A 24,075-nucleotide genomic window follows, 5' to 3' on the forward strand; every position below is an offset into this window, starting at 1 on the left:
GTCGTTAAGTAAACGAAAGGTCTCTGAAACCCGTCTTGACCAGTAACAGGTCAAGCTCTGTCCTTTAACGTCATCCTACCAAGAAACTAAAGATAAAAACGCACCAATTTTCTTAGACGTACACTTTAGCATTTAAAGCCACGTGCAGCTGGAGGCTGGCTCACCGCAGGGGCCAGCTTGATCACGTGACGACGCTGCAAGGTTCCCCTCGGCTCATCTGTGGCATCCCTAAACATGCCTGACTATTTTCCCTTCCTTAGAGAAAGCTACTGCCAATTGCCGTTGAAAGAGTGAGAGAATGCGAACTCGTTTCCTCGGTTGTACCCTACAGATGCTATTCTCTCTTGAAGAGAGCGAGTTTCCGGCACTTACATCTCCTTTGTGGTTAGGCGCGCTCTGGGACAGCCCTACCCCGCTCTGGGTCCTTTCGCTCTGCGGGCTCCCAACGTGCGTCACTGTTCAGCGCCCAGTCGCCGGGCTTCTCCCGGCTCGGGGTAGAGCCGCGCGGTCTCGATGTCCTTTCCTCGGTGTGCCCTGCTGTGGGCTCGGCTCCCGGCTGGGCGCGGGGCTGGGTCTCGGGCGGCCACCTGCTCCGCCCTTCGCGCCCTCGTGGGGCCTTTCCCCGGGGCTCCAGGACGCGTCCCCTGCCTGGCCGCCTCCTCCTCCTCCTCCTCCTCTGCCTCTGGTGGCTCCAAAGCCCCGAACACGTCCTTGTTCGTTCCTCTGACAGTGAAGCCTCAGGGTCCCAGCGCCGACGGCGACGTGGGCGCGGAGCTCACTCGGCCTCTGGACAAGAGTGAGTTTTGGAGCCGCCGGGTGAAGCGGCAGTGCTGAGGGTCGGGCCTGCAGGGTGCAGTGCAAACTAGTTATTCTTACCTCCCTTTATAGGGACATTGACCCTTCCCGTCCCTCCTCTGAGTGGTTAAACTCTATCTCTTGGATTGAGAGGGTTAAGAAAAATTTAATACCTAAGTGGTGCGCTGCTTGTTCTCCTCTGGTCCGTAGAGGGCGTGAAGGGATGGCAGTGAGGACTTTCAGAATTCTTTGCCATTGACTGGACGCAGATGTCTAACAATGTTAAGATGCCGTCTTGTTGCCAAGACGACGAGTCTCAGATTCCGATTTTTCAATAAAATTTTTTCCCACGAGGTCGACCGGCAGGTAAATACAAGATAAAAGTTGATAAAAGTGTCCTTGCCAAAAGTAATACCCATACCGGCCCAGGCTCCAGAGATGAAGAAAAAAGACTTAGCATTACTGGGTGGCAGTGGGTTTTTTGTCCTACCAACTAGGTGTGGGTGAGTTTGACAAGCGTGTAATTGTTTTCAGTGAAACGGGCTGGGCCTTCAGATTATATGGATGGTTTTTTGCCTCTGTATGATTAGGAGGTGAAAAGTTTCCTCCAAATGAATGACATTTTTGTTGAATGAAGGAACACCACAGGCCTTCTGGGCACAAGCTATCCAGGAACGACTTTTAAGCAACTGCCTTTAATAACAAAATCGGTGTGTCCTACTATGACTTTAAAATATAGACTTCATCTTGGGAGTCTGAGGCAGCAGAATGGCAAGTTCAGTGCCATCCTGGGCTACAGAGTTGAGTTCCAAACCAGCAACTGCAACTTAAAGAGATCCTGTTTCAAAATTAAGATTTGTTTGTTCTTAAATGAGCTCAAGGATATAGCCCTGGGACACAGCACTTGCCAAGCTCAACAAATATTAGTTCTCTCTGTTTCTCTCTCTGTCTCTGTCTCTGTCTCTGTCTCTCTCTCTCTCTGTGTGTGTGTGTGTGTGTGTGTGTGTGTGTGTTGTTTGTTTTTAGAGACAGGGTTTCTCTGTTGCTTTGGAGCCCGTCCAGGAAGTAGCTCTGTACTCACAGAGACCCACCTGCCTTTGCCTCCCGAGTGCTGGGATTAAAGGCCTGCACCACCTCCTGCCCCACTAGTACTTCTCTTTTTTTCCCTTCCTCCCCCTTGACCCTTTTTCTCCTCAAAAGAAGCCCAGGCTGTTTTCAGACAGGAGACTGTTACTGATTGCTGTCATGAGCTACCATGGCTGACACTACTAGCAATGCGGTACATCTGCCTCAGACACCAGAAGGGTTCACCTCTTCTAGGAAGTGCTAGCTGCTCTGGGAGCTTTGGGCGCAGGTGGAGGTTGGAGGACCACTCTGTGGAGTTGGTTCTCTCCGTGTGTCTGTGGTGTAGCACGGCTCTCCTGTTGTTTTTTTTTTTTTTTAAAGATTTTATTTATTTATTATGTATACAGTATTCTCAGTATTCTGTCTGAAGGTATGCCTTCAGGCCAGAAGAGGGCACCAGATCCCATTGCAGATGGTTGTGAGCCACCATGTGGTTGCTGGGAATTGAACTCAGGACCTTTGGAAGAGCAGGCAGTGCTCTTAACCACTGAGCCATCTCTCCAGCCCCCTCCTGTTGTTTTTTCTGTTGTTTTTCTTACACTCCATTGCACATGGCCTCACCAGGAGGCATCAGCTCAGAGTGTCACGTTCTTGTTCTTGTAGCATTCCTGAGGCTACTGTCTTTCGCTCTATGACTTCAAATTCCTTTTGCTTTTTGTGTATGTATCTAAACTTGGAAACAGATGTTAAACTTTTATATTTTTCTTTTAGATGAAGTAAAGAAGGTCTTAGACAAGTTCTATAAGAGGCAAGAAATCCAAAAACTGAGTGCTGACTATGGACTTGATGGTAAGGTCAACAACATTTTTAACATTTATTTTAATCATCTTTATCATTTTATATGTATCTTTTGCCTGCATATATGTCTGTCTATGTACCACATTCATGCAGTGCCCATGGGGGACAGTATTGGAAATCCTGGAATTGGAGTTAGCGATGGTTGTGAGCCACCATGTGGTTACTGAGAATGGAGCCTTGTTTCCCTGGAAGAGCAGTCAGTGTTCTTAACCACTGAGCTATCTCTCCAGCTCTGCCAATAACATCTTTATAGAGTTGATACATTTCCTTTGTACTTTGTTATATGTAGTCATACTATGTACTCGTAGTCTTAAGAAAAGTCTCTCTCCTTGCTTTCTGGTGATCTGCAACCCAGCTTGCAAGCCAGACTGCACAGTGCAGGAGCTGCATATTCAGCCTGCCACGGTGTTCTGCTTAGTATTTTCTTCAGCCCAGTTTGTAGTAAACCAGCTGTGCTAACCAAACGGTAATAGACTCTTGGAGCTTGCTGCAATGTGTATATGTTTCAGTATTGAGAGCGAAGTAGAAACTGAGACTTGTATGCTTTGATTTCATGTTTTCCACAGCCCGTCTCTTCCACCAAGCTTTCATAAGCTTCAGAAATTACATTATGCAATCTCATTCTCTGGATGTGGACATCCACATTGTCTTGAATGACATCTGCTTCAGTGCAGGCAAGTGCTAGAGAATTATTTTTAAAAATTACTTTGTATGTGTGAGAGGGAGGAGGGAGATAGAGTTGGGGGAAGAAGAGAAGAGTGTGTGTGTGTGTGTGTGTGTGTGTGTACGTCATGGCACTCATTTGGCTGGAGGTCAGAGGACAATTTTTGGGACTCTGTTCTCTTCTTCTAGCTTTAGGTTCCTAGGATTGTCTGACAATATCTTTCCTTGCTGAGCTATCTCCTTGGCCTGCTTAGAGGGTTTTTTTTCCATTTTCTTTCTTTCTTTCTTTCTTTCTTTTTCTTTTTTTTATTTTAATTATTATGTCTACAGTGTTCTGCCTGCATGCATGCCTGTACAACCTGAAGAGTGTATCAGGGGCTGGAGAGATGGCTCAGAGGTTAAGAGCATTGCCTGCTCTTCCAAAGGTCCTGAGTTCAATTCCCAGCAACCACATGGTGGCTCACAACCATCTGTAATGGGGTCTGGTGCCCTCTTCTGGACTACAGGTATACACACAGACAGAACATTGTATGCATAATTAATAAATAAATATTAAAAAAAAAAGAGTGTATCAGATCTCATTACAGATGGTTGTGAGCCACCTGTGCTGGGAATTGAACTCAGGATCTGTGGAAGAGCAGGCAGTGCTCTTAACCTCTGAGATATCTCTCTAGCCTGGGTGTTTGTCTTTTTGTTTTTGTTTTTTCTTTCTTTTCCTTTTTATTTTTTTGTTTTTTTGAGACAGGGTTTCTCTGTGTAGCTTTTGGAGCCTGTCCTGGACTCACTCTGTACAACTCACAGAGCTCCGCCTACCTCTGACCACCACCACCCAGCTACAGGATGTTTTAAAAATTTTTAATTTTATGTGTATGGGTGTTATGCTTGCACATATGTTTGTGCATCACATATGTGGTGCCCTCAGAGGCCAGAGGAAGGTATCAGATCCCCCAGAATTGGAGTTGTAGATGCTTGTGAGCTGCCATGTGGGTGCTGGAAATCAAACTTGGGTCCTCTGGATTAGCAGCCAGTTTCTTAACCACAGAGCCATCGCTGCAGCCTACTGAGAATTTTTAAATGAGTGATTTTGTGTGTGTGTGTGTGTGTGTGTGTGTGTGTGTGTACCTGTGTGCTCCTTTGGGTACTCGTACAGAGACTAGAGGAAGGCAACAGGATCCAGTCTGTCACTGGCTCTTAATAAACCTAGAGCTGGGCTGGTGGTTGTCAAGCCCTAGAGATCCTCCTGTCTCCCTGCTTCTCTCCCTTCCAAAGCTGGGGTTAGAGAAGTGCTGGCAGCTTTGTCCGGCCTTCTAGGTGTGTGTGTGGATCTGTACTCAGGGTCTCATGTTTGCACAGTCAACACTTGTTTGCACCAAGCCTTCTCTTAAGCCATGAGAAATTTAAGAATATATTAAAGAGCATGCTTTATAAAGTTCATGTCTTAAAAGAAAAACAAAATACTAGGTATGGTGGCTCTCTTAGTCCTGTCCCTCTGGAGGCTGAGGCAGGATTTCTTTGAGATCCAGGTCAGCCTGGGCCTTAAATCAAAAAGTAAATTAGGAACATTATTGTTTGATTTCCACAGGTATCTTGGGCTCTTAATTATAGCGTTAAATGTATTTGATGACTTTGAGCTTGTGCCAGGTACTGAGGGAGAACCTGACACATAGCCAAATGGGACACACACTCTACTTTCCTCTCATGGTAACTAAGGTGTGGTTTTCTTTGGTCTTTGAAATTAAAAGGAAAAAAAAAAAAGGGCTGGAGAGATGGCTCAGAGGTTAAGAGCACGGGCTGCTCTTGCAGAGGTCCTGAGTTCAATTCCCAGCAACCCCATGGTGACTCAGAGCCATCTCATAATGAGACCTGATGCCCTCTTCTGGCATGCAAGCGTACATGGAGGTAGAATGCTGTATACATAATAAATAAATAAATCTTTATTAAAAAAATGTCTTGAGCTAGGGTGGGTATGTAGCTCAGGGTTTGGTCACAGGCTTAGCATGTACAAAACTCTGGGTTCAAGTCCCAACAGCCATTTTACCCAAGACATTTCAAAAAAAAAAGAAAAGTACACGTCTCTCTAATGTATGTCCAGGCTCTTTATTTTCAGTTTATTTCCCCACTGTGTTAACCTTTGCTTATTTATACTGGAGAGTTAGAGCGTGGAGCATGGTAGTTGGCAGCTAGTTTTTTGTTTTGCCAGAAAAGTAGTGAAGTTTGGAGAAAGAGAGAATAGAAAGTGGGGTTCCAGAGAAAGATGGGGCCTCTTGCTCTGCAGCCCTGGCTGTGTCCAACTCACCTCCTTCAAAAAAAATGGTTTCTATTGGGCATGGTGTTGTACACCTTCAATGCTAGCACTCAGGAGGCAGAGGCAGGCAAATCTCTGTGAGTTCAAGGCTAACCTGGTCTACAAAGCTAGTTCCAGGACACCTACAGCTGCACAGAAAAACTCTGTGTTGGAAAAAAAGAAAAGGAAGGAAGGAAGAAATGGTTTCTGTAGCAGTGGGGTCTGAACTGGGAGGACTGCAAGTTTGAGGTTCAGTTTTGAATATTCATGCAGAGCTAGTATGCTCACGCACTATGCTCTTTTACAGCCCACGTGGACGATTTATTTCCGTTTTTCTTAAGACATGCCAAACAGATATTTCCTGTACTGGAATGCAAGGAAGATCTCCGTAAAATCAGTGACTTGAGGATACCACCCAACTGGTTAGTTCTTGTTGTGCTTACTGATACGGGATTTCCTCATTTGGGGAAACTAATGTTGATGCTTTTGTTTTATAATAAATTATAGAGTCTACATTTTGTTTTTCCTGAAAGCAAAATAAAATCACAAAGGAATTAATTCTGTCAGACATTTTGTTGGTGTGTCCCTTTCATTCTGATAGAGCTTGAGTTATGGTTTTCTTAGGATGGATTTCAGATAAAGCTTTTTTTTAATTGCTCTATGTTATAGTCCAGATGTCTTGACCGACTGCCTGGATGTTGGAGCTGCAGCATCTCTGCACTGTGACGCCTTTGAGACGCTCCGGACGCTCAAATCCTGTGGGCTGCTCTTTAAACCCTGCCAGTTCTCACCTTACATAGTTCTAGCCCAGCCTTAGCCAGAACCCCACAGACCCTCTCTTCCCACTGCACATGGTGACTTCGGGGCTCCCACTCTCTTTATCTTTTCTGCCCTCTGCCATTCAAATTCCAGCTGCTAAAATCCAGTTTGGAGATTTTGCTCAATTGATAGATCAATTGAGCGGGACAAAGCTCTAGACTTGATTCCCAGCACTGCATAAAGCCAGGCATGGCGGTCTATGCCTGTAATCTCAGCATTTGGGAGCTAGAGCAGAGGGTTAAGAATTCAAAGTTGCTGTCGTAGTAGTGCACACCTTTAGTCCCAACACTCAGGAAACGAAGGAGGATCTCTGATTTTGAGGCCAGCTGGTCTACATAGAGAGTTCCAGGATAGCCAGGGCTACATAGATAGATCCTGTCCCTGCCTCCCAAAAAAAAAAGGAAGGAGAAAAAAGAAAGAAAGAAAACTCAGTCATTCTTGACTAAATAGCAAGTTGGAGGCCAACCTAGGCTACATAAAACTATGTCTTTAAAAAAAAAATGCAGCTACCTAAGTCTGATCTCTAGCTTGTTCAGGGCAGCTGTTGTCCTTTGCTTGGGTTCAGTCTCAGTGTCCTGGTGGGATGTAAGGAGATCGTCGCCAGTGTTCCCTTACATCAGGGTCTAGTCCTCACAGCCTGTTTTCTCTGCCCCAAAGAGTTGCTGCAGTATTTTGCCCAGTTTTGTTTTTTCATGTGGTGGAAGCACATATCTCCTCGCCAGTCAGTCTACGTGGCAGAAGCAGAGACTCAGTTACCATAGTCAGAAAAACTGAAATTGAAGGCCTGGGGAGATCTGCTTTGGGGTCTGATCTTCAGAGTTGTGGGAATGATGTAAGCTTATCTATGGGACCAGTTTAAACTCGTTTTCAGAACCTTGAGATCTCCAAAACATTCACTTGCATTTGGGATTTTGTCCTCCAGTAAGTGCCATTTCTGATGTGGTTATATATCTGTTCATTGAGTTTTTCAAAGACTGTCTGCTAGAATGGATTCTGAGGTTGATAGAATTAAGCTCTTTGTCTGTTCATGTTTTAGGTACCCAGAAGCCAGAGCCATACAACGGAAGATAATATTCCACTCAGGCCCCACCAACAGTGGGAAGACTTACCATGCAATCCAGAGGTACTTGTCTGCGAGATCTGGAGTGTACTGCGGCCCTCTGAAACTGCTGGCCCACGAGATCTTTGAGAAGAGTAACGCTGCTGTTAGTACAATACCAACACTCATTTCCTTGATCGCTTTCCTCTGTGAGGTGGAGGTGGGGAAGAGCACACAGTAATTCACTGCTACAGAAGCGTCTGTGTCACATACTGAGAAGCCATCAGCTGTAAGAGGTGGTGGTGCCCTGCACAGCTGCGGGAGGAAGAGCTGCTGGACTCTGACATGCCACCAGCGTGCTGTGTGCTTAGTTCAGAAAAAATGCTATGCAAGGCTTATGGTCCCAGCGCTTGGAATGTGGAGGCAGGAGGCAAGCCTGGGCTACGTAGGGAGCCCCTGTCCCAGAAAACCAAGAGAACATCAAAGAACACCGCGCACATAGAGCTGGATATTTTAGGTAGAGAAACTTGCAGTCCGTGATAAGGAGCCCACATCCAACTCTTAGGTGTTTCATCTCCCCTTTTTTTTCTTTTAACATTTATTTGCTTTTTTAAGAAAAACCATCAGGAGTTGAGCCTCCCTCTGAAGTGCTCCTTGGCTTCTCACAGTGCTCCCCAGTGTTTGGATCAGACTTAGATGCTGTGAGCTGATCAGGACTAGAGCCACGGTTTCAAAACTGGACCAAAGCCCTTTGGTCTGAGCATTGTGTCACTAAATGGGCTATTTTTTATTGTCTTACTATGGTATGACATGATGGTTATCCAGTTTTGTTTAGATAATTTTTATTTTGCATTTTAAAAAGAGATTATTTTTACTTTTTTTGTATACATAATACTTTGGCCATACATTTTAGATGTTTGTCTTCAGAACAAAGACCTGGTTGGTATTTTGTTTTTATTTTTTCATTAACATAACTATAGAATATTTATCTGAAAGAATAGACTATTATTTAATATTTAATCCATATTCAAATGCAAGTGTTTTGGTCTGAAGAAATGGCTTTACTGGTTAAGAGTTTTTGCTGTTCCTTCAGAGGACCCATGTAGGGTAGGTAGCTCACAGAAAGCGCCTATATCTCCAACTCCAAGGGATCCAACACCTTCCCTGCTCTACAGGTACCACACACATATGTATAAGAAAAATAATATCTTAAATATTTTTCTGTGTCAGTTCTCAAGTAACAATCTCCCTGGTCCTTCCCATCTAAGTCCTCACACAGTGGGGCCATTTTTCCAGTTGACATTAATTTCAGAATTCCTTATTCTGTCTTTGTCTCCTGGAGCCTTTTTATTTTTTAAATATTGTAGGTTACTTGTAAACTAGACCTTCTCAGAGTGAGTACAAAGCATCCTTTCTGCTGGAGAAGCCTGCAGTCCTGCCTCGAATGGCTGAGAACCCAGTGCACCATATACTGATGTTTCTTCTGGGGAGTTAGACCGAGAGGCCCTTTGTTCTCAAGCTTCGCTCATAGTGATGTTCTAGATGTAGAAACAATTCATGATCATTGAATTAACTCCATCAGTGCTGAAATGTGCAGAGCGAGAGTGAAAGGTGACGCCCAGTAGTGGAACACCTGCCTGCTCAAGCAAAGCCCTGTTACCTACTACTATGAAAGGAAACAAGCAGCAGAGCCAGAACTGTTAGCTGGGAGCCTTGGCGCATGTCTGCAATCCCAGGATGTAGGAAGTGGAGGCAGGAGGAGCAGGAGTTCGAATCATATGTGGTTGCATAGTGAGTTTGAGGCCAGCCTGGCCTACTAGAGACTATGTCTCAGGAAACAGGGGAACCACTATAGTTTCTCTGCTGAGGGTTCTTCTGATTGGACGTTTCTCCAGATTTATCTAAGTTGTACAGCAAAGTAGGGGTATGTGGGTGTAAATAAGCATTGGGAATATTTTATTCAGCTATTTGAATAAGTTTGATAGTAGTGGAATGAAATGCTTTAAACACCATTTTCAAGTCAGATGAGTCTGGGTTTCTTCTCCTTCCAGGGTGTCCCGTGTGACTTGGTGACAGGTGAAGAACGGCAGACGGTTGACCCCGAGGGGAAGCAAGCCGCCCACGTCTCTTGTACTGTAGAGATGTGCAGTGTTACAACTCCTTGTATGTATATGCTGCTCGGGAATCGGTGTAGTTAAACCTAGAACATATAGCCTAGGATGACAAAGTTACAACTCTAGAAGATAGTACACTAAATACTTAGCGCTTTACAGTAAACTTCGTCATGCTTGCTTCTGAATGCTTGTTGTCCTTTGTCTTGGATGAAATCTAATTCAGCACTTTAATCCTAGCACTTGAGCAGAGGTAGATGGGTCTCTGGGAATTCCAGGACAGCCTGATCTCCATAATGAGTTCCAAATAGCTAGGGCTGTGTAATGAGACCTTGTTTTCAAAAAAAAAAAAAAAAAGTCAGACATAGTCTGGTTAGTCTGGTTGTGTGTGTGTGTGTGTATATGTATTTATATACATATATATTTAAACTGTTACATGATACTCTTTTTATGGCAAAGATTCTGCATTTTCCCTATTAAGGAATATTTAGTTTAATTTAGCCATGGGTCTGAAATGTAGCTCAGTGGTAAAGCACTTGCCCTAGGTTCTGCAGTTGTGAAAAAAGTCTGTATTGTATACAATGCATTAATGAACTGGCTTCAGTTTTAAGATGCTAAAGTGTATGTAATGTTTTAATCCCACCTGTCTCCAAACGGTGACTTTTAATTAACCCGTGGTGTATATTCTCGAGTCTCTGCTAGTCTTCAGATTTTGTTAGTTGTTACTGTATAGTATGCATCAGGTAACTATGTTAAATATAGTAAGGATCGATCGTAGGGTTTTTACTAACAGCTTGCTTTTCTTTTCAAAATCAATGCTTGATTAAATAGTTTACATTTTTCAGTATGTTGTAAAAGTCATACATTTTAAGTGCAAGTAGCACACACAAATTATAGGTTCTCTACTTCCCAATTTTTAGCCTGTTTGTATGTCGTGATGTGATGAGTAATTTTTAATCTGGTTTTCAGTATAAATTAGCCTTCTTTGTTGTTCTCAATTCCTTGGTATTTTGGGAGGGAAATGAAAGTGGCTTGTAGAACCAGTGTAGCGTGGTTAGAAGTGTTTGTGCATGAGGAAAGACACCAGGTAGTGCTTTGCTTTCCACGATGGGCTTAAAACCCTCGTGCATGAGCCGAGCCCACTGGCCTGAGGTATCCCTCCATCCCCTGCACTTGACGCTCTTGAGAGCTGTTCATGGAAAGCTTCTTGAGTCACTGAAAGGCTCTCCACTCCTCACCCCTGGGAACATAGGTGCCTGTCTTCTCCTCTGCCACTGTGTAGATGTGGTCATTTGTTTGTTTGTGAGACTGTTGTCTTGACTGGCCTGAACTTGCTGTATGGACCGGCTTTCTCTCAATCTCATAGAGGTCTGCCTGCCTCTTTTTCTCTACTGCTGGATCAAAGACATGACCTACCATGCTGTGCTAAGATTTATTTTTAAGTGTGTGTGTGTTTGTGTGTGTGCACACAAGTGCCCTTAGAGTTCAGAAGAGGGCATCAGATCCAGGTCCTCTGAAAGTACTCTCTGTTACCCATCAAGCTGTCTGCAGTCTGATGTGGTCATTTGTATTAGGCAGTTAGCAGGTGTGTCTGGGGTTGCAGAGGTGGGACAGATGAAGACAGTGGAGGAGAGTGGTAGAGTGTGGTGTTGAAAACGAAGTGGCTTGGGTTTGAGTCTCATCCCTACACATACTGTGTAACTTCTCTGGGCCTCCGTGTACTTTCCTGTCAAATGGAGATAACCTCTTAAGTGTCTTTTTCTTTTCTTTTTTTAAACTATCTTTTATCATTTTACATACCCATCCCAGTTCCCACTCCCCCCCCTTCTCCCGCTCCCCCTATCCTCCCCCCACTCCACCCCATCTACTCTTCAGAGAGGGTAAGGCTTCCCATGGGGAGTCAACAAAGTCTGGCACATTTTGAGGCAGAACCAAGGTCTTCCCCTTATATCTAGACTGAGCAAGGTATCCCTCCAAAGAGAATGGGCTTCAAAAAGCCAGTTCAAGCACTAGGAATAGGTCCTGGTCCCACCCTCATAAGTTTCCTAAGAAGGACAAACTCTTTAGAGGAACAAAAGGTGTAGAGGCACAAAGCCTTGTAGAAAAGATGCACCCAGTAAACCATGGTAATGACGCTGGTGAGGGGCTGGGGTTACAGTTTAAGTGGCTTTATTGCTCATGGTGACTTTTTGTTTTAAGATGAAGTGGCTGTGATCGATGAGATTCAGATGATTAGAGACTCAGGCAGAGGATGGGCCTGGACCAGAGCACTGCTAGGTGAGTGTTCTTACTGCTCCAGCCAGCTGCTGCCTCTCCTTCTGAGAAAAGTTAATCAGAAAGTCATGGGTATAAGCTTTAATATTATTTAATATTACTCTAAGAATGAAAAAAATCCTGTTTGTGAGTTATAAAATTAACACAACCAAATAACACAAATAGAAATTTTTGAATCTCTGAGGATATAACCCAGTGGTAGAGCACTATCCTAGCATGGGAGGGCTCTGAGTTTAATCCTTAGCATCAAAAACAGTGAAAGTTGGAGTATGGGGACACAGTTCATTTGTAGAGGACCTGCATCAGGCCATGCATGACGCCCTGGGTCTGATTTCCAGAATTACATAAACTGGGTATGATTGAACATTCCAGTTATCCTAGCAGTTGGGAGGAGGAGGGGATCATCGTGAAATACACAGCAAGTTCAGGGCCAGCCTGGGCTACCTTAAGGAAAAGGAAAGAAAGTTTGTCTTGCCATATTTACAGTCACTGTTAATGTCTTGGTATGGTTCGTGTCAGGTTTTTTTTTTTTTTTTTTTTTGGTTTTTCGAGACAGGATTTCTCTGTAGCTTTGGAGCCTGTCCTGGAACTAGCTCTTGTAGACCAGGCTGGCCTCGAACTCACAGAGATCCGCCTGCCTCTGCCTCCTGAGTGCTGGGATTACAGGAGTGCACCACCACCGCCCGGCTTATGTCAGTTTTTAATGCATGTGGTACTCAGAACTTTGCTTTTTTTCTGGTTCTCTTGTTCATAATCTACAAATGAATGTGTCTGGATATTATCTGCTGAAAAGTGGTACTACATTTGTTTCATGATGCTAAGCATTTTCCTCATCACTAACAGTGCTGTAGTAGGGTTATTGATGATGTAGCTTTCTACCTTTGATTTGTTTTTGTTTTATAGGGTGGGGCTTAGAAGTGGAATTCTTCAGGTTCATAGGCTACAAATGTCTATTGCCTGATTTTTTGTTTGTTTGTTTGTTTTTTTGTTTTTGGTTCTGTTTTTTGAGACAGGGTTTCTCTGTGTAGCCCCAGCTGTCTTGTAGACTCACTCTGTAGATCAGATTAATCTCAAACTCACAGAGCTCTACCTGCCTCTGCCTCCCAGGTGCTGGGATTAAAGGTGTGCACCACCATGCCTGGTGTATTGCCTGATTTCTGAAGTGAATTTTCTTCCTCTTTTCAAACAGGGTCTCACTCTGTAGCCCAGGCTGATTTTGAGCTCCTCCTGCCCTAGCCTGTCAAGTGTTGGGATTATAGCCTAGCCCACCATGCTTAGCTAGAACTGAGTTTTGACCCAGGATGCTGTAGGGTAGGCATTTTCAGATTGAAAGCAAAGAGCTGGACTCTGAGTTTGCCTGTGGCCAGTAGGTGACAGTAGGACAGCGTGGAGCTGAGGAGCCTGGAGCTGTTCCTGCTCAGTGGCCCCCATCACCCCTCGAAGCACCTCAGCTTCCGTGGAGTTCCGACTTGAAGAAGACAGGCCTAGAACTAACACCCGTCATTAAGCATCAGAGTCCCAGCCTCCAGTCCTGCTTGGCCTCACCCTGTCAGCCTTATTTGCAGCAATTCAAAGGCCTATAAATTTATAAAACTGAGCCAGGCAGTGGTGGTGCACACCTTTAATCACAGCACTCAGAAGCAGAGGCAGGCGGTTTGAGACCTGCTCTATACTCCTCTACAGATCGAGTTTCAGGACAGGCACCTAAGCTACACAGAAAAACCCTGTCTCGAGGGGAAAAATTATAAAACTGGCCTCATCTTTGCCCCATACAAAGAAGGCTTGGGTCAGAGAGACTGAAAACGTTGGACAATTACAATGGCATTAGAAAGAGACAGAGCAATGTAAATCCGTGTGTGCTTTTACAGGACTCTGTGCTGAGGAAGTCCATTTGTGCGGAGAATCTGCTGCTATTGACCTGGTCACTGAGCTTCTGTACACAACTGGTGAGGAGGTAGAGGTAAGAGACTGGACTGCTTTCCCATGGGCTATGCCCAAGAGCCTAGGGCACTTATCCACTGGCTCCTGTGAGCGCTCGGCTCGCAAAGTCAGCACTTAGCTACATATTGAACACACCATGAGCAAGTACCACAGTGTATGTGAGGTTGGCATGAGGAGACCCCTTATTTTTATGCAGTCTAAAAAGTATTTTTTAAAGAAAGATTGAAAACAGCTGGGTGGTGGTGGCGCACGCCTTTAATCCCAGCACTCAGGAGGCAGAGGCAGGCGGATCTCTGTGAGTTTGAGGCCAGCCTGGTCTACAAAGGGAGTTCCAGGACAGGCTTCAAAAGCTACAGAGAAACCCTGTCTCCAAAAAAAAAGAACAAAAAAAAGAGCTAGTTTCAGGACTAGCGCCAAAACAACACAGAGAAACCTTGTCTTAAAAAACCAAAAAAAGAAAAGAAAGAAAGAAAGATTAAAAACAGTTTAGGAAAAAGTAAATCTGTATTTTCCTATAACTGACCAGCTCTTAAATATATATATGTATATGTAGACATATACATACATATATACATATACATACATTATATGTATGTGTATATATATGAGATTAACCTTCATAATGTGAGGTTCTGATGGTGAAGCCTTGGCCCTGTGTCTTCCAACAGTGTGGGTAGGAGATTCTTTGGGGGCAAGGCCAGGCTGTGTTGTTGTTGTTGTTGTTGTTGTTTCGGCCTTAAATGCAGTCTTCTGCTTTAGCCCCCTGAGTACTGTGATTATAGGCATTGCCTACACACTCAGCTTTTAATTTCCATGAAGTCTTTGGAGGACTGAGCCAGAAATGTTTGTTTGTTTACTTGTGGTGCTAGGAGTGGGTCCAAGGGCTTTACGCATGCTCCACTACAGAGCTTCATCCACAGCTCAGGACTTTAGAGCTAAGTGAACCAGACTATTTGGGCTCAGCCTAAGCTTGAGTGTTCTCAGTCCTCTGTATCTCACGTTGGAGCCTTTGTTATTTATGTAATTGCCACATCTAATTTGTGCCCATTTTGCAGATGTGGAGTAGGGAGACACTAGTTTCCTTTAGAAACTGCCCAGAATTCAGAATTTCTTAATAAGACTGTAAGGTTGTATCTGATACTCTTCTCATTGCTGTGGCAAATCGATGAAGTAGTTGCAGGAAGGAAGGAAGGGCTTCTTTTGTTCTCACAGTTGCAGGGTCAGAAGCAGAGAGCCAGACACAGGTGCTCAGCCAGCTTTGCTTTTTATCCTCTCCAAGCCCCAGCCATGGGATGGTGTTACTCACATTTAAGGTGGGTATTTCCTGCTGTTACACCCTTTGGCAAACACTGTCATAAGGCACACCCAGAGATATGTGTCTGTGGTGACAGTGGTTAGCTTTTACAGAGATGTAGAAATGCTTTAAGTTGACCTGTAACACTTTTATGCTGTCTCTGAGGGAGATAGAAGTTCTGGATTCAAATCCTGCACTTCGCTGCACTGGGGTCCTGTCTGCAGCTGACCACAGAAGGCAGAAAAGATCTATCTCATCTTTTATTGGACTGTTTTACTCTGTCATAAAATGGAAATATCAGCCCATAATCTTTCTGAAGCTGCCACACTGTCCTGAAAATCAGTGTACATTAGAGTTCTTTAAGGCTGTCAACACGATAACATTGATTTAGCAACGTAAGAACTGAAGGCAGCACAACATTCAAATGACTGCTTCCTGTGATTTGCTCCTGAAAGTTGATTCTTAACCCGCCTTTAGTTCAGTTGACTGCCTTGCAAGCTTTCCAGTGACCTGGCACTCACTTGACTGTGTTCCTTTTCTGTGTATGTCTTTATTGCAGGTTCACAACTATGAAAGGCTCACCCCTATTTCCGTGCTGGATCATGCACTAGAGTCTTTAGATAACCTTCGGCCTGGGGACTGCATTGTCTGTTTTAGCAAGAATGATATTTATTCTGTGAGCCGACAGATTGAAATTCGGGGACTGGAATCCGCTGTTATCTATGGCAGCCTCCCGCCTGGTAATAATTGGCCTTCGCTGTGACGGGGTGTAGAAGCTCTTACGTCTTCTATTTAGGTGGAGATATGTTTAGAAAGCATAGTAAGAAAGATGAAATTAACATGAACTATTCCTTCTAGGGACCAAACTTGCTCAAGCAAGAAAGTTTAATGATCCCAGTGATCCGTGCAAAATCCTGGTAGCTACAGATGCAATTGGCATGGGACTTAATTTGTAAGTAATTTGTTTATAATAAACAGTGAGTTAGATGTAGGTTTTTTGTTGTTGTTGTTGTTTGGTTGGGTTATTTTTTTTTTCAGTTTTCTAATTGATTAGAATTAATGTAGATTTAAGCTTTATCTTTTTATACTTGTTCGGGAAGTAAAAGAGAATTACCACAGAACACTGGGGTTTGGAGCACCCCCTACTAGGGCAAATCAGTTGTTCCCTTGCTTTATTTTAGGTTTCTTAGTCATACGGTATATGACCCTCCAGTGTGGGGCACTTACTATCTTTAGATAGTGAAAGTGGCCAGACTGTTAAGACTACTACTAAAAGTTCTTGGCAGCTACCTGTGTGTGTGTTTTGGACAGTCTTACCAGGTCGCCCAGGCCACACTGACCTTGAACTCTTGGCTACCACTCAGTTTGTCTTTTTTGTTTGTTTTGATTTTTGAAAAGGATTTAAAATTTTTGTCTGATCTACGAGTGTTTTACTTGTGTATGTGCATCACATGTGTGCAGTACTGAAGGGGCCAGAACCTCTGGAGCTGGGGCGATAGTCACTGTGAGCTACCATGTAGGTATGTTAGGTAGAGATATGGAGCTCCAGTCCTTTACAAGAGCAGCCAAAGCTCCTAAACTGAGCCATCCCTTCGGTTGGTGTCACGACACTGCCCAGGCTGGCCTCAGACTTCTGGGCTCAGCCAGTCTCTCTGCCTCAGCTTCAGTACCTGGGACTGGAGGCCTGGGCCACACTGTTCCCAGCACAGCTGACCTGTAGCAGTATGAGAGCACTTTATTTGGTGTCATTTTCTTTAGCTTAATAATTTGAATATCATACAATTAGCCCTCTCAAAGGGTGACTGTAAGTAAATAACACAGTTATTCAGACATCTTGCTTGAGAGTTGGCCATGGTAGTGCATACTTATAACCCTAGACAGGAAGATCCCAAATTCAAGAGGGCTACATACTGAGGTGTAAGCCACCGGGGCTACAAATGAGACTATCTTTGTTGTTGTTGTTGTTTGTTTTTCTGTGTAACAGCCCTTGCTGCCCTGGAACTCATTGGTCAATATGTAGACCAGCCTAGTCTATGTAGTAAGTTCCCAGAAAGTCAAAGACTGTGCAGAGAGGGGAAAAACTTTTTTTTAATTTTACGTGTATGGGTATTTGCCTAATGTATTTCTACACAACACTCTTGTGTGCGTGGTACAATTGGAGGTGTCTTATCCCCCGGGACTCGAGTTGCAGATGATTGTGAGCCACCATGGGGGTGCTGGGACTAGAACTCTGGGGTCTTCTGGAGAAGCAGCCAGTGCTCTTAACTGCTGAGCTGTCTCTCCAGCTCCATTTGACTTAAACGAGAGTTGGACTGAGCACATCTGTGATGACCCAAGTGACAGGGCCGTGTATAGTCTATGGGGTCACTTTTATTTCTATTTCAGGAGCATAAGGAGAATTATTTTTTACTCCCTTATAAAGCCCAGCATCAATGAAAAGGGAGAGAAAGAACTAGAGCCAATCACCACCTCCCAAGCTCTGCAGATTGCTGGCAGAGCCGGCCGGTTCAGCTCACACTTTAAAGAGGGAGAGGTCACAACAATGCACGGAGAGGACTTGGCTTTATTGAAGGAGATTTTGAACAGACCTGTGGAGCCTATACAGGTAAGACTTAACATGTAACTGCTCCTGCTGCATGCAGGACAGCCGCTCCTTCCCTAGTCTCTTGCCTCAAATGCGGGGAAACAGAAGGGCAGCTTGAGCTGGGGAAACCATGTCAAGAAAGCTCTCCTTGGTGCTGGAGAGAGTATATCCTCAGCATCAAGAGTGTACACTGTTTCTGCAGAGCACCCGAGAGTGCTTCCCAGCACCCATGCCACGTAACTCATAGCTGTCTGTAACTCCAGCTTCAGCTACACACACACACACACACACACACACCCCTAACTTTCCTCTAGTATGTTAGAGAACTGTATACAAGTGAAAGATCCAGATTCAGCAGATTTAGTTGGCCTGATTTTTCCTGCTGTGGGTGCACAGAGTCATAAAGTAGAGAACTAGCTGAAGCTTGACTAGAGGAAAAACTTAGCCTGAGTTACACAGTTGGAGGCAAGTAAGGGCTGAGTTCAATATGTGGTTATTGGATCATATTTTAAAGCAAGCTAACTTAATAATTTTACGTTTCTAGAAATTCACATTAGTGGCTTACTTGTCAGTAGATGATATAAAGGGAACTGTATGGGAGGTGATGGGCTGAAGGCAGGTGGCCTGACTTCTGCTCCTCGGTGGATGGCTCCTGGGCACTCGATACTCAGCCCCTTTCCTTCCTGTGTACCTCATTTCTGGACTTAATGTGACGTTTGGGGCTTGCATCTTTTGATTTCTTCTTCCTCCACCTCTCTCCCTTGTCCTCACACTCGCTGTGGGCATTGCTTAACACTTCAGTATATAAAAAGCCAGCTGATCTCCAGTGCAGATGTTTCTCATGTTCTGTTGCCCATGGTGAAGTAGCTGGGGTCTCCTTGTTCTTTTTTATTCCCTAGAAAGAACTAGAATTAGGAAAATTGTTTCATCTTCAAAGGCATTTTTGTTATTCTGTCAAGTACATATTCTAGTACTCTGACTAAAACATAGCATGGCTACGTATCTGCCATTTTCATTAAATAGTCCTGTTAGCTTTTCTAGTTACAGTAAATACAAAATGGTCATGTCTTTTTCTCTGTATTACTGAAATTCTTGGCATGGGACTTGTTTGGTAAGAAATTAGCCTAATGTGGGACATTGTTTCAAAAGAAGAAAATGCCATTCAAAAGATGAAGAGGGGGAACTCAGCTTACGATTATCTTGTCTTCTACAGGCAGCGGGTCTCCACCCAACTGCTGAGCAGATCGAAATGTTTGCCTACCATCTCCCTGAGACCACGTTGTCCAACCTCATAGTAGGTGGAAGCTCTTAATTTTTTTCTTCTAAAATTGTTAACAACCATGTCGGTACTGGCTCACAACATGGACAGGAGTGGGTAGTCTGCTTTTGTGCAGTTGGTGTCCATGAAATTTATACTGCTGGTGAAAACCTCCAAAGTCTGGGAGTGCTGAGAGTGTCAGTGCACACTTGTAAGCCTGGTGCTCGGGCCCAGGGAGCCATAGTGAGCCTCTGTCTCAAAAAGAAATGCAGGTTAGGAAGACCATGGGAGAAACATCCTAACTTCAGAGAGCAGTATGAAGCACGCTTCTCCTGAGGTCGCTGGGGATTAAAGAGGTTGTCTTTTGTGGACCTGAGTTCTTTATTCACATCCAGGGGGAAATTCACATCCAGGCGGTCCAGTAATTTCATATTTATCTTCCCCCAGGATATTTTTGTAGACTTTGCACAAGTTGATGGACACTATTTTGTCTGCAATATGGATGATTTTAAGTTCTCTGCAGAGCTGATCCAGCATATTCCACTAAGTCTACGGGTGAGGTATGTGTTCTGCACTGCCCCCATCAACAAGAAACAGCCTTTTGTCTGCTCGTCCCTGTTACAGGTACGCCTTTAGCTCTATGCCGTTGGGTTGTTTCTGGTTGACCTATTTCCCTCCAAACCATACTTTGTCCACCTGGGAGAGTACCCCAAATATAGGAAACTTTCCGAAAATTGAAATATAAAGTGACTTGGTAATTTTTGAAGGATAACCTTGCCTTGTATTTGGGCCTGGATGGTGGCCACTGTGAAGAAGCTGACACACACAGGGGCTAGGGTTTGGTGTAGCAGTGGTGCTCACTTCCTTAACTGTGAGGGCTGCGCCTCTCCTTCTCATCCATTGCACTGGGCTGAGGTGTGACTTGTGAGGAGCACAGGATTCTAGAAACTGAACTGCCTGGTGCTCCATCCTGAGTGCTCACCTCATGCCGCTAAACTCAGGGCTCTTCTCCAGACTTCTTGCCATCTGTACCATAGGCCTTAGCATTATGTTTAGCGGCTCGATTTCAATTAAATCTGTTACTGAGTTTACTTTGTAAGTTATTGTAAAATTATGTAAATAACACACATATTTGTTATACCAAATTAACACATTATGGAAAGGTTAACACTGTCTGCCATCCCCAATCTCAGGCCTCTGGAACACTTGCTATTAGAGTTTATTTCACATGGTATCTGTCTTCATGCACGTACCTATAGGAATTCCAGTTCCGTTTTGTGGGTGTTTTCCCATAAATGTTATAATGAATTATTTTGCAACTTGCTTTTTCCTTATCTCTTAACAGTGTGCCTTAGAGGTCTGTGTTTAGGAACTTTCCCAGAAGTATGTCATTGGTGGGAGAACTGGAATAAGGGGGAGGTTGTGGGTAATCTTCAGCTACTTGTATGCTCACATGACTGGAGCTGCTTCCTGTAGCCTTGGTCCTGTTTACACCATTCACCAGACAACAATTCCAACAAAGTAGGAGCCTCTGCCAGAGAGGAAAGACCCTGGAAGAATGCAAGTTATCATTGCTTAGACCTTCTGTTGGGAGCTGGGAAATCTGGAGGGTTTTGCTGCTCTGCTACCTCATCCCATCCTGAACTATGAGGAGCTCAGTCTGCTGATGGCCTTGAGTGCCACTTAGCATGGTGGTCTTGAGAAATCAGTTCTCTTACCATGTGGATTCTGGGATCTGAACTCAGGCCATGAGGCTTATCACCAAGTGCTCTTACCCACGGAGTCAGTCTTGCTGGCCCATTTTTATTTTCAATAAATATTTTTAAGCTGAACATGGTGGCACAGTTCCATAACCCCAGTGCCCAGGTGGAGGCAAGAGAATCAAGAATTCAAGGCCTCTAGGTTAGGTAGCAATTTTGAGGCCAGCCTGGCTTGAAAAAGACCTTGTCTGAACTAAATAAACCCTTATAAAGTAGTAAATGTTTTTTAAAATGTAGGAAAGTGTCAAGCATGAAGGAAACCAGCTTGTCTTTTGAAACAGCCACAGTTAACAGGTTGTACCTCCTTTTTCTTTCTAATTAGACCTAAGAGAATTCTGGTTGTTACCAAACTTTGTTCTCTGCTCTCAGTTTGCCAGGCAGTTCAGCAGGAATGAGCCCCTGACCTTTGCGTGGTTACGCCGGTATATCAAGTGGCCTTTGCTTCCACCTAAGAATATTAAAGACCTCATGGATCTTGAAGCTGTCCATGATGTTTTTGATCTCTACCTGTGGCTAAGGTACCAACCCTTTTCCTTTCTATCCTCTTAATTTTCTAACTCATGGGGCAAATGAAGGGTTTTGTGAGTGAGTTTCTACTCTTTTAAGGTAGAGGTAATTGGTGGGTACTCTATTTTTTTTGAAGGTGCTTGAGTTTGGTTTATACTTATTTCTGAAAAGACTTCAGGAATACTTAACCTAATGAGGATGTTGACTAGACCCTTGCTAATGAAAGTGTAAGATCCCTTGGGAGCTGTTCAGAAGTAAAGAACCTCCGCTCCATCTAGACTTAAATTCTCATCAAAAAATATTAGTTCTCTAAGCCTGGTGGTGGTGGTGCACGCCTTTAATTCCAGCACTCGAGAGACAGAGGCAGACAGATCTCTGAGTTTGAGGCCAGCCTGGGCTACAAGAGCTGATTCCAGGACAGGCTCCAAAGCTACAAAGAAACCCTGTCTCAGAAAAACAAAAACAAAACAAAACTAAACTAAACAAATAAGTAAAATGGGGGCTGGAGAGATGGCTCAGTGGTTAAGAGCATTGCCTGCTCTTCCAAAGGTCCTGAGTTCAATTTACCAACAACCACATGGTGGCTCACAACCATCTGTAATGAGGTCTGGTGCCTGTAGTCATACACGCAGACAGAATATTGTATACATAATAAATAAAAAATATTTTTTAAAAATTACTGCTGTGTGTGTGTACATGTTTATATGATAGGGGTAGGTGGGAAATGCACATGCCAGAGTGCATTTTGTTTCAGAGGCCAACTTTGTGGAGTTTCTACTTCCATGTTTTAGGTAGGCCTTGTGACTCTAACTCAGGTCACCATGTTTGTGAATCAATCACCTTCCCTTCTGAGTCATCTCCGCAGCCCAGATCATACATTTTACCAAGGATTCCAGTCTTAGCTTGTGCATTAATGCTGGGAAGCTTTGCTCTAGAATGTGGGTAGGTTGTTGCTGCTGGCTCAGAGATGTTGCTCTAATGTTCTTTGTTCTTTTCCCAGCTACCGATTCATGGATATGTTTCCAGACTCCAGCCTTGTTCGAAATCTCCAGAAAGAACTGGATGTCATTATCCAAGATGGTGTACACAACATCACCAAACTGATTAAACTTTCTGAGTCACGCAAGCTTTTGAATTTGGAGAGCTCACAGTCAGGGAACAAGTCACAGTTGTCAGGAACCTTAAAGAGCCCAGCAAAAAGGACACGTGGCGCCAAAAGTGCAGGGGGTAAAGCTGCAGAGCCACTCAGCTCCGGTGCCAGCGAGCTGCCCCTTGCTTCCAGGCTGGTGCAGCAAGGACTCCTCACTGCAGACATGCTGAAGCAGCTCCAGAAAGAGTGGCTGACGCAGCAGCCGGAACATGGCAGAGAAAAGGCAGGGACAAGAAGAAAGAAAAAGGACCCCAACTCTGATTAGGCTTTTTAATTTTGCAAATAAAAATCAATTTTAAATCCTTATGCACATGGCATTCACTGCCTGTGATAGGATTGTGGGCATCTGCACTATTTTTTTTTTTCATAGAACAGTAAATTCCTAAAGCCATCAAAAGTACTTATTCCAACCTTTAAAACAGAGCGTCTTCAAGGTTTTTCCTAAGTGTTCATAGTGGCCTTTCATAAAGCAGCCCTGAGACACCGCTGTTCCAGAAATCCTGCACATATCAGCTTGGGGGATTGTTAGGCCTGTTTCTGAGGATGTCACAGGTGGAATTCTGTGGCACACAGTGCTGTCTATTACACCCACTACCAGAGATTGTTCTAGAAGCTGAAAAGATGGAGTACAGTTCAGCAGGGCAAGGATGCTTGTGTCTCTAGTGTGCTGCTGTAACCACAGTGTGTGGGCTAGCGTGGAAGCAGTGTGACTCTGAAATGAGTGCACACACGTGTAGAAATAAGTGATGGGGAAGGTCAGCTCCTTCAGGATGGGGCACTGTCAGACCACCCATGTTTAAAGGCCAGTCTGCCACACAGTGGTCTCCATCTGCCCTGGTTAAAAACGTAGCTAGAAGTTTAAAGACCTTAGTTCAGGCATTGGACAGACCCGGTTCTGCCTTGTTCAACATGGCACGTGTGAAGGCGTGGGCAGTCATGTTCAGAATTGCTGGATGTTAAGTGATGGTAGGCTGTTCGGTCCCAGCCTGCATACCGCAAGTATTTCCTAGAGGAACCTGAAGGTTTGGACCATTCTGCCCGAGAATGGAACTCAGGTCATTCTGAGACTTAAACCAGTTTCCTATGTGTGTGCTAATCAAAGCTGACTCCAGAGTGGAGGCTCGAGGAACAGCCAGATACGATGTGGTATTCACGTGTCACAGCTTTTCTTCAGGGTGCTGAGGAGTTGGGGTGACATTATCTAGAAGGCAGTCTTCATCTCAGACCTCTGTCTTCATGGGAGCAAAGACTGAGAAGTGCTGTCCTTCCTTGTGGGGAACGGAGTGGAGTGCCTAGGAGAGCGTGTGGGTGTCCTGTGCTGGACAAGGCCAGGTTCCAGAGTCAACTTCACTCTGTCCACGTGGTCTCACAAAATCCTCAAGGACTGAAGCCGACAGCAGGGCTTTTACAAAGGGAGGGGGCTCTCAGGAAGAGCTGCACGAGTGCTTAGCTGAAGAAGGTTCTTGAACAGTGAGAGTTTGCTCTTGCCCTTCCCTTCTCAGGGACAGGAGGCCATGTGGTTTAGCAGAAGAGACTGGAGATGTCACCAAGGAGCACAAGCGGGGACTGATTGGAGTGGTGCCGAGCTGATCTCAACACCGCTGATCTGAGCAGCTTGGTCTTGTTGAAGTCTGACTGCCAGTTTTTTTGTGGGCTTATGTTTGGTTTTAATC

General features: G+C 44.4%; 1 protein-coding gene across 1 annotated transcript; it reads left to right on the forward strand.

The window, feature by feature from the left end:
- The first annotated feature begins 447 nt into the window (after positions 1 to 447).
- Positions 448 to 22,708, forward strand: Supv3l1 (Suv3 like RNA helicase). The gene is made up of 15 exons (XM_075980145.1): positions 448 to 796; positions 2,632 to 2,709; positions 3,285 to 3,392; positions 5,973 to 6,087; positions 7,521 to 7,689; positions 9,575 to 9,686; positions 11,834 to 11,911; positions 13,777 to 13,868; positions 15,703 to 15,883; positions 16,002 to 16,095; positions 17,529 to 17,748; positions 18,941 to 19,021; positions 19,433 to 19,609; positions 21,115 to 21,263; positions 22,253 to 22,708. Exons 1-15 carry the CDS (start codon positions 514 to 516, stop codon positions 22,665 to 22,667), a joined length of 2,352 nt encoding a protein of 783 aa, XP_075836260.1. The 5' UTR covers positions 448 to 513; the 3' UTR covers positions 22,668 to 22,708.
- Positions 22,709 to 24,075: the final 1,367 nt, after the last annotated feature.

Source organism: Microtus pennsylvanicus, chromosome 7 (assembly GCF_037038515.1).
Source record: "Microtus pennsylvanicus isolate mMicPen1 chromosome 7, mMicPen1.hap1, whole genome shotgun sequence".
Lineage (NCBI taxonomy): Eukaryota > Metazoa > Chordata > Mammalia > Rodentia > Cricetidae > Microtus > Microtus pennsylvanicus.

Bases quoted from the DNA above. Each gene is read 5' to 3' on its own strand.
- Supv3l1 (XM_075980145.1), top strand. From the start codon at position 514: ATGTCCTTTCCTCGGTGTGCCCTGCTGTGGGCTCGGCTCCCGGCTGGG. The intron at 6,088-7,520 runs GTTAGTTCTTGT...TTCATGTTTTAG, and splicing joins TTGAGGATACCACCCAACTG to GTACCCAGAAGCCAGAGCCA. The intron at 11,912-13,776 runs GTGAGTGTTCTT...GTGCTTTTACAG, and splicing joins CTGGACCAGAGCACTGCTAG to GACTCTGTGCTGAGGAAGTC.